At 39.1% G+C, this 15,175-nt stretch overlaps 1 protein-coding gene across 13 annotated transcripts in view; it reads right to left on the bottom strand.

Annotated features, from left to right (window-relative positions):
• nav1b (neuron navigator 1b) overlaps nt 1-15,175 on the bottom strand; it is an 83,984-nt gene that overhangs the window by 57,204 nt on the left and 11,605 nt on the right. For 10 of the 13 annotated variants that reach the window (XM_046836753.1, XM_046836898.1, XM_046836818.1 and 7 more), the window contains exons 2-3: nt 10,318-11,022; nt 10,053-10,144 (exon numbers count right to left, since the gene is read on the bottom strand). In XM_046836753.1, the coding sequence (XP_046692709.1) occupies nt 10,053-10,144; nt 10,318-11,022 (797 nt within the window). Of the gene's footprint in view, nt 1-1,406; nt 2,425-10,052; nt 10,145-10,317; nt 11,023-15,175 lie in introns of those variants that run through there. The other 3 variants (XM_046837366.1, XM_046837443.1, XM_046837604.1) reach the window with 1 other exon arrangement.

The following is a 15,175-nucleotide window of genomic DNA, read 5'->3' as shown; positions in this document are numbered from 1 at the left end:
TTAAATAGGTCTAGGTTAACTTTAACTAGTAGAGTCACAAAATGCATGGATTCACATGCACTTGATTCATTTTCACATTACCTGCCTGGCTAGCAGACAGGAATTACTTAAAGAAAATTGGTATATAATGGAATAGTTAGCTTTTTTGTGACAGAATAGCTGATAATAATATAAAATATTATGTAAAATATTTTTGACTGCAGGTACAGGTATACTAAAGAGCTATATTCAAAGGCTGTTTAGTTGAATTCACTAATTACAGTTAAACACTGAACATGAGTTTCTGATAGTTATGAGCATTGTCTGTCCAGGTTGAGGACACTGATATGGGTTCATTGTGATTTGGTCATTTATTTAAATGTCCGCAATACATTATTTAAATATCCAAATATTTCATTAATTCCAAAAATTGGAAGGCTTTTTTGAAACAAAGAAGACTTCACATACTGGGAAAAAAAGCATAGAGGCCAAACCCAATACAATTTTCCTACAGAAAATTATGTATATGAAACTAATCAGGGGAGAAGTAATTGCATGTAAGTGTTCTTTTTGAAGCATACAATAGAGGGATATACCTGCATATTGTGCCTCAGTGGCTTCTGAATACAAAAAGGATTTGATGGTGATTAGCATTAGCTAGGTAGCTGTCTTTCCCATGCTTGCTATCAAAGCAAATGTTGCACCGTTTTAAAGGCTGAGGATAAAATGCTTGGAGGATCAACGGACGAGGATCAGCACAAGCTGAATATGAATTCAATATAGCCTGCTGTATTTTACTCCCCCTTTTTCAGCCATTCCCTGATAGCAGCCATTACCTCATTAAAGCTCAGAGTAGAGCAACAGCAGTCCTAAAAAACCAGTGCGCGCACACACACACACACACACACACACACACACACACCCACATGCATACACTCAAGCACTGCAGTGGGCAGACAACAGAAAGCAGATCAGTATGCCAAATGTCGCCATCAACCAGCATCCACATGAAATGACACACAGGAATCATCTACAGATTTCTACAATTTTTCCAACAGAAAGACAGAAGTGCTAGAGAACAAACAGACACCAATGATGTGAATGCACAATGAACAATAGCACAAAGTACACAGCTGTTTTTTCCATGCAGCTCTCCCACTATTTAATTTAGGACAGTCACTGACAACCATGTTTTAGAACTGTCTAAGGACAATCGCCATCAATGAGGTTGCAATGTCAGAACTTGGTCAACATCAAGCTGTGTTTCTATCATCAGCAAAGAAAGCATATCACAGTTGTATTTAAGGTAGTTTTGGTTAGGTTAGTAGGAGTTGGGAGCAGATTTGTTTGAAACTTGGAGATCTGCAGACATTACAACAGTTTGTTTTTTTTACAAAAAAAAAAACAACACACTGTGGGTTACTCACCAAGCACCTGACTGAAGAGTAACTGCTCCAGATCTCCAAGAACTGTGACCACTAGCTCTGGATCCACCTTCAAAAAGGGCTTATCACCACCTTCCTCACCTTGGCCTTTGGCCTCAGAGTCCCCATGAACCCCAGCTGCAGTCTTCTTGCCTGCCACCTTTGCCTTGCTGGAAAGGATGTCATCATCAGACTTTCCATCATCTGCAGCTTTACTAAGAGGCTTTACTTCTGCATAAGGGCCACGAGGGATACGACTCTGGGTCTTCCCCAGGGCACCAGGAGCAGCAAGCGGGGTAAAGGGTTTAGGTTTGCCCTGAAACAGAGAATGTTCTGACTTTGATAGGTTCCTTGATAGTTGGGCACTGCCAGGCCCTTCGCCTCCTCCTCCGCCTGTTGGTTTTGGCTTTCCTGTCTTCAGGTGGCTAGTGCCTGCCTTGCCCATGTCGTCACACCACTTGGGCTCATAGAGCTGCATCTTCTTCTCGGCATCCGTTAAAACAGCTAGGTTGGTCAGAGACCTCTGCTTTCGCAGGTTGGTAGGCACAGGGATGCGTCCCTCTGTGCTACCTGTACGGTAGACCTTCAGCTCACTCCGTGCCACATTCTGTGGTACTCCAGACTTGCCTCTTTTGGCAGCCATGCCTGCAACTTCCGTCCCAGATGTATGTTCGTCTACCTTTAGATAGCTTTAGTATGCAAGCCAACCTCCTTTCCTATGCTACCCCAAAGCTCTTCCTCTAAGGGAGAACATTTAGAGCAGCTTCAGCAAGGAGGAGATGATGAAAGAAAAGAAGGAGAATCCACAGTCTCAGCTCTTTCTTTCTTTCCTCCTCCCTCCCCGAGAAGGCAGGAAGAAAATGCTAATCCTGTCCTCCCTTAGCTTTTTCTTCCTTATGCCTTCCTGTCTGCCTGCTACTTCACTGCTGCCCCAGCTCTGCCTTTCTTTCTGTTTCTCTGCGCTCTTTCTTTCTCATTCATTTCTCTCCTCCCTTCACCATAGCCTACTACAGCTGAAATGCACAGCAACCGGGTAGCAGCACAGGCAGACGCAACAACAATCCCTCCCCCTTTTTCTTCTCTTCCATCCTCCCCCTCCCTCACTCTTTTCCTCTCTCTTACTAGGTAACATTTACCAACGTTTCTCTCCTTTCCAGCAGAAAGTGTGAGAAAAGAGGGACGATGATTAAATGCATGCTTTGATTTTAGTCCGCCTTTACGATAGGACATCAGTTCATATGTTTCTGCACAGTTTATCCAGAGCCCTTTGTTCTCGCAACCCCTCCCCCACTGGATATGCACAGTCATTAAATCCACTGTTACTGTATTAGATGGGTTAATAGAGTTCTCATGCCATTTAAAACCAAAAAGATTTATTGCCTCATTGGTCATAATTACATCATAATTACATGTAATTCATATAATTAATCAGCTATACACATTAAGATTAAATGCAGGCAAAAGGTAAACTAAATTAAAAACAATCAAGAAAAGCTAGATTTCAAATCTTCTCAGTTATTTTGTCTACATAATTGGACACTTATTTTATATGTTATTTTTCATTTGTTAAATGCTAATCAAAATGCATATAAAACCTGAACCTAAAAACGTAAATTGCTAAGCTTCAAAACATGCAGAAAGAGCTAATACTGCTCAATGCAATCTTGCAGCAGCCTCATCTTGCAGCATCTATACATGCTGTGGATGAGGTATTTTGAGATGATCCCTAAGATGACAGTCCATGTACATATCTCTGTAGAGTACTCCACAATGCTCTGCTGGAAAAGCCATCTCCATAGCAACCATGCTCCCTACATCACAACAGGCATTAAGACTGTAGGACTGACGATTCCCTGAACACAACAATGCACTGTGAAAATGGCGATAGAGGGCTTCAAATGTAGATATGAGCTATCCCATCTTCTTTGCTGAATGCCCTAGTTCCTCATCACTCTTAACATGCATGACCGAGAATGAGCACTCCTCCGAATGCCTGGGGCAACTGACCTGGTTAGCACTATGTGTAAAGAAAAGCCTTAAAGCTCTCCCACTGAGATATAGAAACTTTGTCAAACCCATGCTGATTGTGGGGGGTTAATTCTAAAGTCACACAAATCATTTGATGCCACTGTGGGTCAAAAGGAAGTGAAAAGAATAGCCTCTATTCTTTTCCTTTATTACTAGTAGGCTGCCTGTGTTTCTGGCTACATCTGATGACATTACTGCGTGCATGACAAACTTCCTGTAGAGAGCACCACAGGAAGAGGGGCTATGGAATTGCTCAAGGATATGGAGAGTTGAAATTCATTTTAAAACAAGAGAAATATTGACTTAACAGTTAATGTTATATCTCCAATATCATAATTATTTTAATTTCTACAGAGTAAAATATTGTTTCATTTCAGTCTCCAGTCACATAAATTGCTTTTACATGACATTAGTACTAAAGTTTTAATCCATAGCACATGCTTTTATTTGGGATTATACTTGACAAGTTCATGAAATAAGAATACTAACTATACTGTACTTAAATAACACTGCCTTTTTAGAGACAATTAAATTATTCATATACCTAAATTATCTTCAATTCTCGAATCTTATTAATGAGAATGTGTTTATTGTAAATGTAAAATGTAACATTATTGATACATTTTCTTTGACTGTAGTATTGGTTACAATAATATTTATGGTTGATATTAATGAGCTTATAAAATGGGATAGTTATTTCATTTAAGCTTATTTTAAAAAAATGTAATGCCAGATGACCTACATAATCTAAGACTAGTAATAAACATTGCAACATTTCAGTGGATTTATTTATTAAGTTTACTTAAAGATTATGGAAGAAGTCTCGGGTGTCAGCAAATTGTCAGAAAGGACTTGATGCTCTCTGGGTTAAACCGTGGTAAATTCTGGTACAAGAGGAATACAATATTTCGTGACAGGATGAAATAGGAAAATAATTGATAGTTTGATAGTAGATTGATTCAACCTGATGCAAAGCTTACTTATGGTTTATTAATTGTGTACCAACCCTATAATGTATGCCCTGGACTTCAGAAAACCTTTTAATAGAATACTTTAGGTAGAAGCAGGTGAGGTTGATCATAAAGTTCACAAAAAAGTAAAACACCAGTTTCATCACTATTGGCAAAGAAGCCCTGACCATGCTGTTCACTTTTAAAAACTTTTAAAATCCAGCAATTAGTTAAAGCAATTGAGTGAGTGAGTGTGTGATTGTGGTTGTGATATTTGTGTACAATCCTGCTGGGTTCTGAGGGGGCATGATTATGCTTAGTGCTTCTGTATGTGTTTGTTTTTGTTTTGAGTAGTCTCTTCCAAATTTCAGGAAGTTCAGATGCGGACGTCACTCCAGTCTAATCTGGTTCTCGTTTTTTTTTTGGTTTTTTTTTTATGTGTCTCTGTGCTTCATTCTCATGTGCCACGTTGTTGTTGCTAAAGTAAACGGAACAGCTTTTTCCTGCTCACTTGGTCTGCAGCCTCACCTTATTTTTGCTTCCATATGTTAATTGATTTTAGAGCTGTTTGTAGACTTTTTACCTTAGAATGCAATAAAAAAAAATTCTTGGTCTTTCCTGAATATTGTTAGATATGATTTGTTTTTGGTTATAGATTTTGTAAGTGGTACATGCATGTCTACCAAATTGCAAAGAAAAATGCTATTTGAGACCCTCATTTTAAACACTGGCTGACGTGACCACCCTTCCTCAGGAGAGGTTTTCCCCCACATCTGCAGATCATTGAAAGGCTAAGGCCGGCCAACAACACAGCTGTCAACAGACACGTGAGCATCCCCAAGGCTAAGCCTGATCTGTTTATGCCATTAAGCCATGGAAATAAACGACAAAACCTGACAAAACTGCAGAGGAGCTGGCCTCTTGATTGATTTTTAGTGTATTCTTAATGTGTGTGTCCGTATATATATATATATATATATATATATATATATATATATATATATATATATATATATATATATATATATATACATACATACATACAGTATATAGATAGATAGATAGATAGATAGATAGATAGATAGATAGATAGATAGATAGATAGACAGACAGACAGACAGACAGACAGACAGACAGACATATAGATAGAGCTTTGGACAAATGTTTGGGTACAGCTGTAAAGGAAAGTTTACTTCAAAAATAATAAATTGTTAACAATGAATAATTACTATACTAAGAGGTAAATAGAGTAGTATTTGCATTTACACTGCATGAATTCTCTTAGGTACACTCTTATGCAGTTTTCTGCTCAAAGATTGTTTCAGGCATTTTGAAAAACTTGCTACACGTTCCTCTCTGCATCTCAAATCACAGATGACATCCATGAAATGTAAGTCTTTATTAGCACTGTGCATATATTACTGGGAACATGTAAACACTACAGACTAATTTACGAGTGTTTTTTGTACATTACTAATTCAGCGTAAATATCATTGCCATTTCCTTTGCATCTAAGCAGAAATCCAGTGATGTGAGAAACCCAATGAAAATGGTTGAACCATAGTCTAACCTAGGAGAATAGATTTTTTTTGGTGAATACAAAACTAAAACCACGAAGGGCATCAAGTCACAGACCAAGTCACAGTGGGTGAAATCGGATCCATAGACCCGATCTACTGATCAAAACCTGCCATATGCTGTGTCTGACCCTGCAACCATTTAAAAACGTTCACAGCTGCCTCCTTTTGAATTATTACTAGACTAGGGATCAATGCTTGGTTACTGTCATCTAGGATTGCTGGATATAAAACTACACAACAGAGTATTTAAAAAGTAACTGCCCTTGGATATTACTTCAACCAGACACTGTTAGCATCACCTAAGAGAGTTCATGGAGTATTTTATCTCTGAGTAAGATTTCAATGACTACAAATTTCACTTGAAAATGAATTACCACCTCCCTTTATTTATATTTGTTTCCATATTGTGTTTACAAAAGCATAGAACATAATTATTTATAACTGTTCTGCAACTACAGACTCCTAAACCCAAATTCTGTTTCTAATTCATCATATTTTCATGTAGGCCAACATGAAATATGACAAAATGTCATGGAAAATGATCTTTTATATATTTCAATATCACAGTGCACTTAAATAAACAAAAACAAAAACCAACAGAAAACCCCCACAAACTAATGTTTTCTCTTAGTTAAATGAGTCTGAAATGTGCATATGAAACTTACAACCTCTTGCAACACCATTAATGATGGCCTAGAAAAACATTTATGAAAAAACAGGGAGTATTTTCTGGCTCTGAGAATGATTAATCATATTCCAAAACTACACCACGGATGTTGAAACTCTGGGAAAATAGGAGTCTACAATAAAGTGTGTACTGTTTGTTTTCCCAGGCTTTCAAAGCCTGGAAATTGCCACACAACATGTACATAGATTTATTTTAAAAAAAGCATAATGATCCAACATAAAGCCTTTACCTCTAATTTATTAACATAATTTAAATTATTACATTCATAAAGTAACCCAGTGCTGCTTGTCCAAAGCAAAACCCAGACCTTCCCAACCCTAGACTCACTTGAACGGCTATTTTCTTTTAACTAAATTAGTGTTGCCAAGAGTAGATTCCCACAACTAAGTTCTGGCAAGTTTAAAGTTCCACTAGACTGAATGATTCTGGATTCCATTTAATCCCAGACAACTGTGGAAATAAATATAAACTTTTATTTGTAGCCTTATAATCTACAGGAACATGACTGGAATTAATTGCTATTTCTTGACTTTCTTGGTTGATCAGTAGACAAGTAAGATTTCATATTTGGCAACTTTGAATGTATATTTTACATCCATGTAGACTTATCTGTTAGAGTCACTAGGAAGAAAATCTGGCTCTTGATAAGGAATGTATCTGGACAGAATTATCTGTCAGTATGTAAGTAAGATAAGACATTTGAAAGAATGTGTTCCGGAGAATGACTCTAAATAAAGGAGTCTGGCCTGGCACAATGAAAACATGACAACAAGCATAATCTACACATAGATTTGCATAACACATACCAGTGTGGGTATCTATATATATATATATATATATACAGTATCTAAAAAAGTGAGTACACACTTACATTTCAGCAAACATTTAAGGGACACTACTATAAAAATGTAAAAAGTAGTCGATGTGCATATAGCAGTACAGATTTACTGTCTTTTAAAAACAACACTACATACAGCCATTAATGTCTAAATACCCGGAAACAAAAGTGAGTACACACTAAGTGAACATGTCAAAAGTGTCTAAATATTATAAATATTTTGTGTGAGCACTATTGTTATCTAGCACTGCTTTAATCATACTGGAAATGGAATTCACCAGAGCTGCACAGGTTGTTGCTGGGATCCTCTTCCACTCTTCCATAATGACATCATGGAGCTGCTGGATGTTGGACACATGGCACTTCTCTACCTTCCACTTGAGGATGCTCTACAGGTGCGCAAGAGGGTTCAGGTCTGGAGACATTCTTGGCCCCTTCATCACCTTCAGCTTCCTCAGCAAAGCAGTTGTCATCTTGGTGTTGTGTTTGGGTTCATTTTCATGTTGGAAAACTGCCAATTATCCCAGTTTCAGAAGGGAGGGCATCATGTTCTGCTTCAGAATGTCACTGTACATGTTGGAATCCATGTTTCCCTCAATGAACCACAGCTACCCAGTACCAGCAGCACTCATGCAGCCATAAACCATGATGTTACCACCACCATGCTTGACTGCATTCAAGACACAATTTTCTTGGTACTCCTCACAAGTGTGTCACCACTCATGCTGGATACCATCTGAGCCATACAAGTTTATCTTAGTCTCATCAAACCACAGGACATGGTTCTAGTAATTCATGCTCTTTGATAGCAGCGGGCTTTTTTGTGAGCCAGCTTGAGAAAAGGCTTCCTTCTGGGACGACGGCCATGCAAACCCACTTGTTGCAGTGTGCGGCATATGGTCTGAGCACTGACAAGCGGACCTTCCACTTCTGTAACCTCTAAAGCAATGCTGGCAGCACTCATGCATCTGTTTTTTGAAGCAGATCCTGCACCTGACGCACAGCACGAGGACTCAACTTCTTTGATCGACCCTTGTGAAGTCTGTTTTCCAAGTGGAACCCATGTTGGAAAACCTCTGTATGACCCTGGCCACTATACTGTAACTTAGTTCTAGGGTGTAATCGATCTTCTTATAGCCTCTGCCATCTTTGTGGAGAGCAACAATTTTAATTCTCAAATCCTCAGAGAGTTCTTTACCGTGAGGTGCCATGTAGAATATCCAGTGGCCAGTATGAGAGAATTGTACTCAAAGAACCAATTCTAACTGCTCTAATACAAGATACACACATTTGTATGGTCCTGTCAAGCAGACAAAAACATGAACGTGAGTAGGATATGTGTCTTTGCATGGTTACATGAGGTATCCTTTAGATGTTAACACTTAGTGTGTACTCATTTTTGTTGCTAGCTATTTTGAAAATAAAGGCTGTATGTTGAGTTATTTTTAGAAAATGGTAAATCTATGCTCTGCTATACAAGCTGCACATTGACTGCTCTAAAGTATATCCAAGTTTCATTTTTTATAGCATTGTCCCTTCAAAAGATATACTAAAATGGTTGATAAAATGTGCTTCAGTAATTTTCAAATGGACAAAAGAAAAAAGTTTATTTCATGACAATTTAATACACTAACTTGACCACTTTTTACAGCCATGGTGAGCAGAAAAGCATCTTTGAATCTTCTTCGTCTTTTGGCTGCTCTCGTGAATGGGTTACCACAGCAGATCATCCGTCTCCATACTACCCTGTAATCTACAACTGCCTCTTTCAAACCAACTACCTGCATGTCTTCCTTCACCACATTCATAAACCTTCTCCATGGTCTTCCTCTTTTCCTCCTTTCCTGCAGCTTCATCCTCAGCATTCTCCTACCGATATACCCCATGTCCCTCCTTAGCACATGTCCAAACCATCTCAATCGCGCCTCCCTCACTTTGTCTCCAAAACGTCCTACATGCGCTGTCCCTCTAATAAACTCGATTCTAATCCTGTCCATCCTCGTCACTCCCAACGAAAAGCATCTTAGAATGCACAACATAATAAACCCTGAAATCTATCAGCGAAGACAGCAGAAGACTACATTCTGTTTTCTCTAGATAGCCAAGAGCAGGAATCTGCCATAGTGACCAAAGACTCACTAAAATTGGGTATTGTATCACCAAGCACTATAACAGCATTTATGTTACTTGTGATTAGCATATGTGAAACACTAAACACTACCAGCACATGTCTTGCTTGTATAATTAAATTCAGTTGTCTTTATTTTGTACTAAGGGTGTGCAAACCTTTGCACAAATCCAAGTAAAGATTATTAAAAAGGTATCATAATAAAGACATCCTTAGCCCTAAACAGTATAGCTGACTTGAATATGGCAGGGCTCTGAATGTGGAAACAGAGACAAAATAGCATGCTCTCATTGCACCTAGCAATTGCACAGGCAGTAATTACATCTAATTTTGCCAGCCTGACATTATGCCTACATTCAAAGTCAAAGGCCTTTAATAATAGGCCATAGAGTGTAAGATTCTGGTCATGAACTCTGGATAATTTGGGAAAGGCTTACCCAAATCCTCACAGTACACTTCCATTGAGTCTGAGGAGCAGTCACTCACATCCTCCAAAGAGGACATGTCAGTATCCTCCTGAACCTGAAGCCTGGGGATCAGAGACATGGACATGAATTAAAATAGTACAAATAACTTTATGTTTAAGTTGTTTAAGCTTAACTAAGCACAGCCTGGGTTCTGATTAATAATAAATACAATATTATAAATAAATATTGTGAATTTTTACGAGTTGTTGCTTCAGCATAAACTCATTGATCTTACTTTAACCTGAAAGGTGCCACTGCAGCCATACGAGGTGATTCACTTCCTTCAGCTTTCTGTGGTGTAGGTTTGCATGAGTTCATGCCTTTGTTATTGCTTCCATTTTTTAATTCGATTCTTTGCTTGTTACAGCCTGGTCGGTTACCAGCTGAGGATCCCCAAATCAAATTCCCATTGGTTGCTCTGAGATTAGCTTTTCCTGTCTGGACCCCTTGCATCGTCATACAAGATGATGATGGGGCATCTGCATTATCCAGTCTCTTGAGTTGTACCATATTAGTTTTCCAGTTTTTGTTGCCATTCCTTGTCAAGTTTTCTAAACTGTCCTGGGTCGCAGGAACTCTACGGATGTCCAGGGTGTCTTTAGAGCGCTGCATATGCCTTTTAGGAACCTGTGGACTAGTGTAGGCAGAGCGAGAGCCAGTCATGTGGTTAAATGAGGTCTTGAGTGGAGTTGGTCTCTGCAATTGGTACTGAATCCTTGATGAAGCTTCCTTCAGCAGCTCTTTAGAGTTTACACTGCTGGAAGTGGAGGATGCAAAGGAAGCCATTCTTCCACCTGGCTGACACTGTGCAGGTGAGTTAAGGAAGCTGCCACTTGAGCACTTGCTGTTCTTCTTGGAGAAGGTGTTCATGGTCCGGGGTAGAGGAATCCCAGAGCCACTGTGATCCTGAGACACCGGTTTTATTCCAGCACTCATGGTCCTGCCAAAACAGTAACACACGATTTTATAGTGCATTCAAGAACCCCACTAACACAATTGTGGCCAAAGGTATCTGACACATTGTAATGCAGCATGGTGGACTACAGGAGAATTCTTACATATAGATAGGATTAGATTACAGTAAAGCTTAAATTACAAGGATCTTATGGAAACAATCACCATAAACTACCTTAAAAACAATAAAAGTTCAGACATTTGCACTAGTCTAATTTTTCCCACACCTCTGTTTTCATCTCTTCAAAAAGGGTAGTACAGTTAGTGGGATGTCTAGTCAAGCTTTGGATGTTGTTTTTTAGCAGTGCTACTGTGTGTGTATATATGTGTGTGTGTGTGTGTGTGTGTGTGTGTGTGTGTGTGTGCGTGCGTGCGTGCGTGCGTGCGTGCGTGTGTGCGTGCGTGTGTGTGTGTGTCTATGTGTGTGAAAACATATAGGTCACTGTGGGCATGTTGACTTGAAGAGACCCCCAATTTGAACACTGCAACAGCAGCACAGTCCTTGGTAAGGTGATTATGTCAAAAAGTGCTTCTAGCAATGCAGTTACACCAGCATGTTATAACTATAACACTAAAACAGCTTGATTAAAGTGAAATACTACAGGCAAATAAGCTAAGCCCTAGCATTACAGTGCATTTATATGAACCCTTAAAAAATCCTTTGTTTCTCTGGGATAATTTAGTTAAAACTACAATGTGAGGTTACACACATGTAAAATCTGTCATCCATCACCATAGGGTTAAACCAACACACTGTAAAATATTGCTGCTTGGGGGCTGTTTTGTGGCTAGTGGTTCAGAAGTTTTAAAGATTGATGGCATCATGAGTTCTCCTAAGCACCGGGATATTTTAGCATTAATCCTAGTTGTCTCTGTCATGGACAGAGCTTTTAATAGGATAATGAGTAGAAACCCAAAATCAATTGTTGCAAAGACTGAATTTAAGAGGACAATCCACATGCACACACAAAAATATAAAGCAGTAAAATTTTTGGGTGTATCTACCGTTCATGATGATTAGCCATACTAATCATCATGAACGGTACCAATAATGGAAAGGACTGTTAGGTGCATAGACAACCTTACAAAACATTCTTTCTCCTGACGTTCTTTTCCCTGAGTGCTCTATTAACGCCCAGCCCCACCTCATCATTACTTTAACCCATTTCGCATTAGTCGCAGTGTATATGTGCTCTGTTTTCTTACTTTTCTGTTTACAAAGTCTTGTTAGGTTCTCTCTGCACATTACTGAGCTTGTTTATGGTGTTATTTTTCTTCCTGTTTACAGATGTTTTTCTTATTTATTCATTTTCACAATCGCCCATAGAATCCATAGAACACAGGCAATGCTTAGACTACACAGGAAACCTGGCGTAGCCTGAGATTTCATTAAAATGCATTAAAAAAACTTTTAGCAATTTTCCTAAATCATTTTGTTTAAATTTAATATTTTAGAGAAATGAGCAAATATCTCACTGTGGTATCACACTCTTGCCGGCCCATAGACACTCAGAGAAGTTTTAGTGAGTCATGGCTTCTGTGGCCTTTTAATACAGATTCAAATACACTGTTCTAATACAAGAACAGGCTTTTAATAGTTTTCGGGTACCGACCCGAACACATGGGTCTGGTGTGATTGCAAGCATTGAGACACTAATGAACATGCCAGCCATCTCAAACTTTAATATCAAACAGTTCCAATCAGATGCACAAAGTGCTCAAATTATGTTAGCAGCTAAATCCAAAGTTCACGTCAACAGTGACCAGCTACATCAGCAAGTGCACTGATGACATGACTTCTACGCCCGGTTTGAGGTGCAGAACAACATGGCGGCGAGGAAGACCACAACTCCTCCCAGTGACCAGGTGCTCCGTCTATCCATAGCAGAAGTTTGGAAAATTCCATTTAACCCATTTACATCTGCTGGACCAGACAACATTCTTAGCAGAGTGCTCAGGGAATGTGCAGAACAGATAGGGGATGTATTTTATTGAGATTTTCAACATCTCCCTGAGCATCGTCCTTTCCACGGACGATGTCATCTTCACGACCCTTCATTTGGCTCTCACCCACTTGGACAATAAGGATTTAGAATTATACATAATCATCCCTCAGCACCTGATTGAGAAGCTGAGGCTACTGGGCTTGAACACCTCCCTCTGTAACTGGATCCTGGAATTCCTGACTGGGAGACCTCAGTCATTCAGGATCGGGAACAGCATCTCCATAACCACCACACTGAGCACCGGGGCCCCTCAGGGCTGTGTGCTCAGTCCACTGCTGTTCACTCTGCTAAATTGCAACTGTGTAGCAAGCAAATCTTTATTCACATCATCAAGTTCGCAGATGACACGAGCGTGGTGGGTCTTATCAGCAAGAACGATGAGTCAGCATACAGAGGTGCAACAGTTAACAGCCTGGTGTGGAGCCAACAACCTGTCTCTGAACGTTGAAAAAACTAAAGAGATGGTTGTTGACTTCAGGAGAGCACAAAGGGGCCATTCTCCACTCATCATCGATGGATCTTATGTGGAGATCGTCAAGGGTACCAAATTCCTTGGTGTTCATCTGGCAGAGAACTTCACTTGGTCACTCAACACCAGCCTCATCACCAAGAAAGCCCAGTAGCATCTTTACTTTCTGAGAAGGCTGAGGAAAGCATATCTCCCTCCCCCCATCCTGACCACATTTTACAGAGGGACCATTGAGAGCATCCTGAGCAGCTGCATCATTGCCTGGTTTGGGAATGCACTGTCTCGAATCGCAAGACCGTACAGATGATAGTGAACACAGTTGAAAAGATCATCGGAGTCTCTCTCCCCTCCATCACGGTCATTTACACCACACGCTGCGTCCGCAAACGCACACACTACTCACACACACACTCTTCACCCTCGGCCATCAGGGAAGCTGTTCTGAAGCATTCGGGCCGCCACATCCAGACTGTGCAAAAGTTTTTTCCCTCAAGCCATCAGGCTTCTCAACACACAGACCTGAACTGAAACTAATGCACAGTATACAGTAGGTTTACTGGTGGCGCTATTTTGTGTCTTGTGTATTTGTCCTTCACTGTCTTGTGTTGTCTTGCACTGTTTGCACCAGGTTGCACACAATGCACTCTATGTGGCGAGGACACTTACTAGTCCTTAGCTCTGTGTTTTCTGTTATGTAGCTTTATGTTGTTAAATGTAGCACCAGGGTTCTGGAGGAACATTGTCTCATTTCGCTGTGACTTGACTTGACTTGAGTTTTACATTCTGCCATTATATGACTAGATATTTGAATAAAATGTGTTTTTATGCTCTTAGCTGCACAATTTGTCTGCAGTTAAACCAAGGTTACCAATGTGCCCGACCTCAACACCAATGAACACCTTTGGGATGAACAAGGCATGTTCCAGTCCTCCTCACTAATGCTGTTGTAGCTAAAGAGGCAGATCCCCAGATCTATACTTTAAAATCTAGTGAAAAGCCTTTTCGAAAGACTGAGAACTTTGGAAAAGGATGTACAAAAAGCATATGGTTGTGAAAATAGGTTAAATACTTATTTGCCATGATCATAACAGCAACTTATAACACTATGTGTAAAAAGGCCTGTATCACAAAACTTTTTCAGGCCTTTTAAACTTCTTTTTATTCTTCTTGTTCTAGTTCTTCTTCTTCTTCTTCTTCTTCTTCTTCTTCTTCTTCTTATTATTATTATTATTTTTTTTTTTTTTACTTTTTATTTTTTATTTTAATTATGACTATTGTTACTATAAGGCTTCATATTGTTTTTAATCATGCATGGTGTATTTTCCCATTAACTGATTTGTGCAGATCGGTAATTATGGGTTTATTTAGTTTATTTCATAGTGATGGACAACAAAGGGATTTATGAACAGATATACCCCTGAATGATGTGACCTGGTTAAGGGGAGCATTAGAGTTGCTTAAGACTTTGTGCATCTAGGAAAGACATAATTTTACTACATGGCTTGCTGAAAAACACTATTATTATTATTATTATTATTATTATTATTATTATTATTATTATTATTATTATTATTATTTAAAAATTGCACTCTCATGAGAAATAATTTTCAATAGATCATTATTAAAATCAATAATCAATTTTTTATATGTCTCATTCTCATCAT

This window comes from Silurus meridionalis, chromosome 1 (genome assembly GCF_014805685.1).
Source record: "Silurus meridionalis isolate SWU-2019-XX chromosome 1, ASM1480568v1, whole genome shotgun sequence".
Taxonomy (NCBI): Eukaryota; Metazoa; Chordata; class Actinopteri; order Siluriformes; family Siluridae; genus Silurus; species Silurus meridionalis.
Note: the sequence above shows the minus strand (reverse complement) of the source record. Positions and strands in the feature narration are given on the sequence as shown.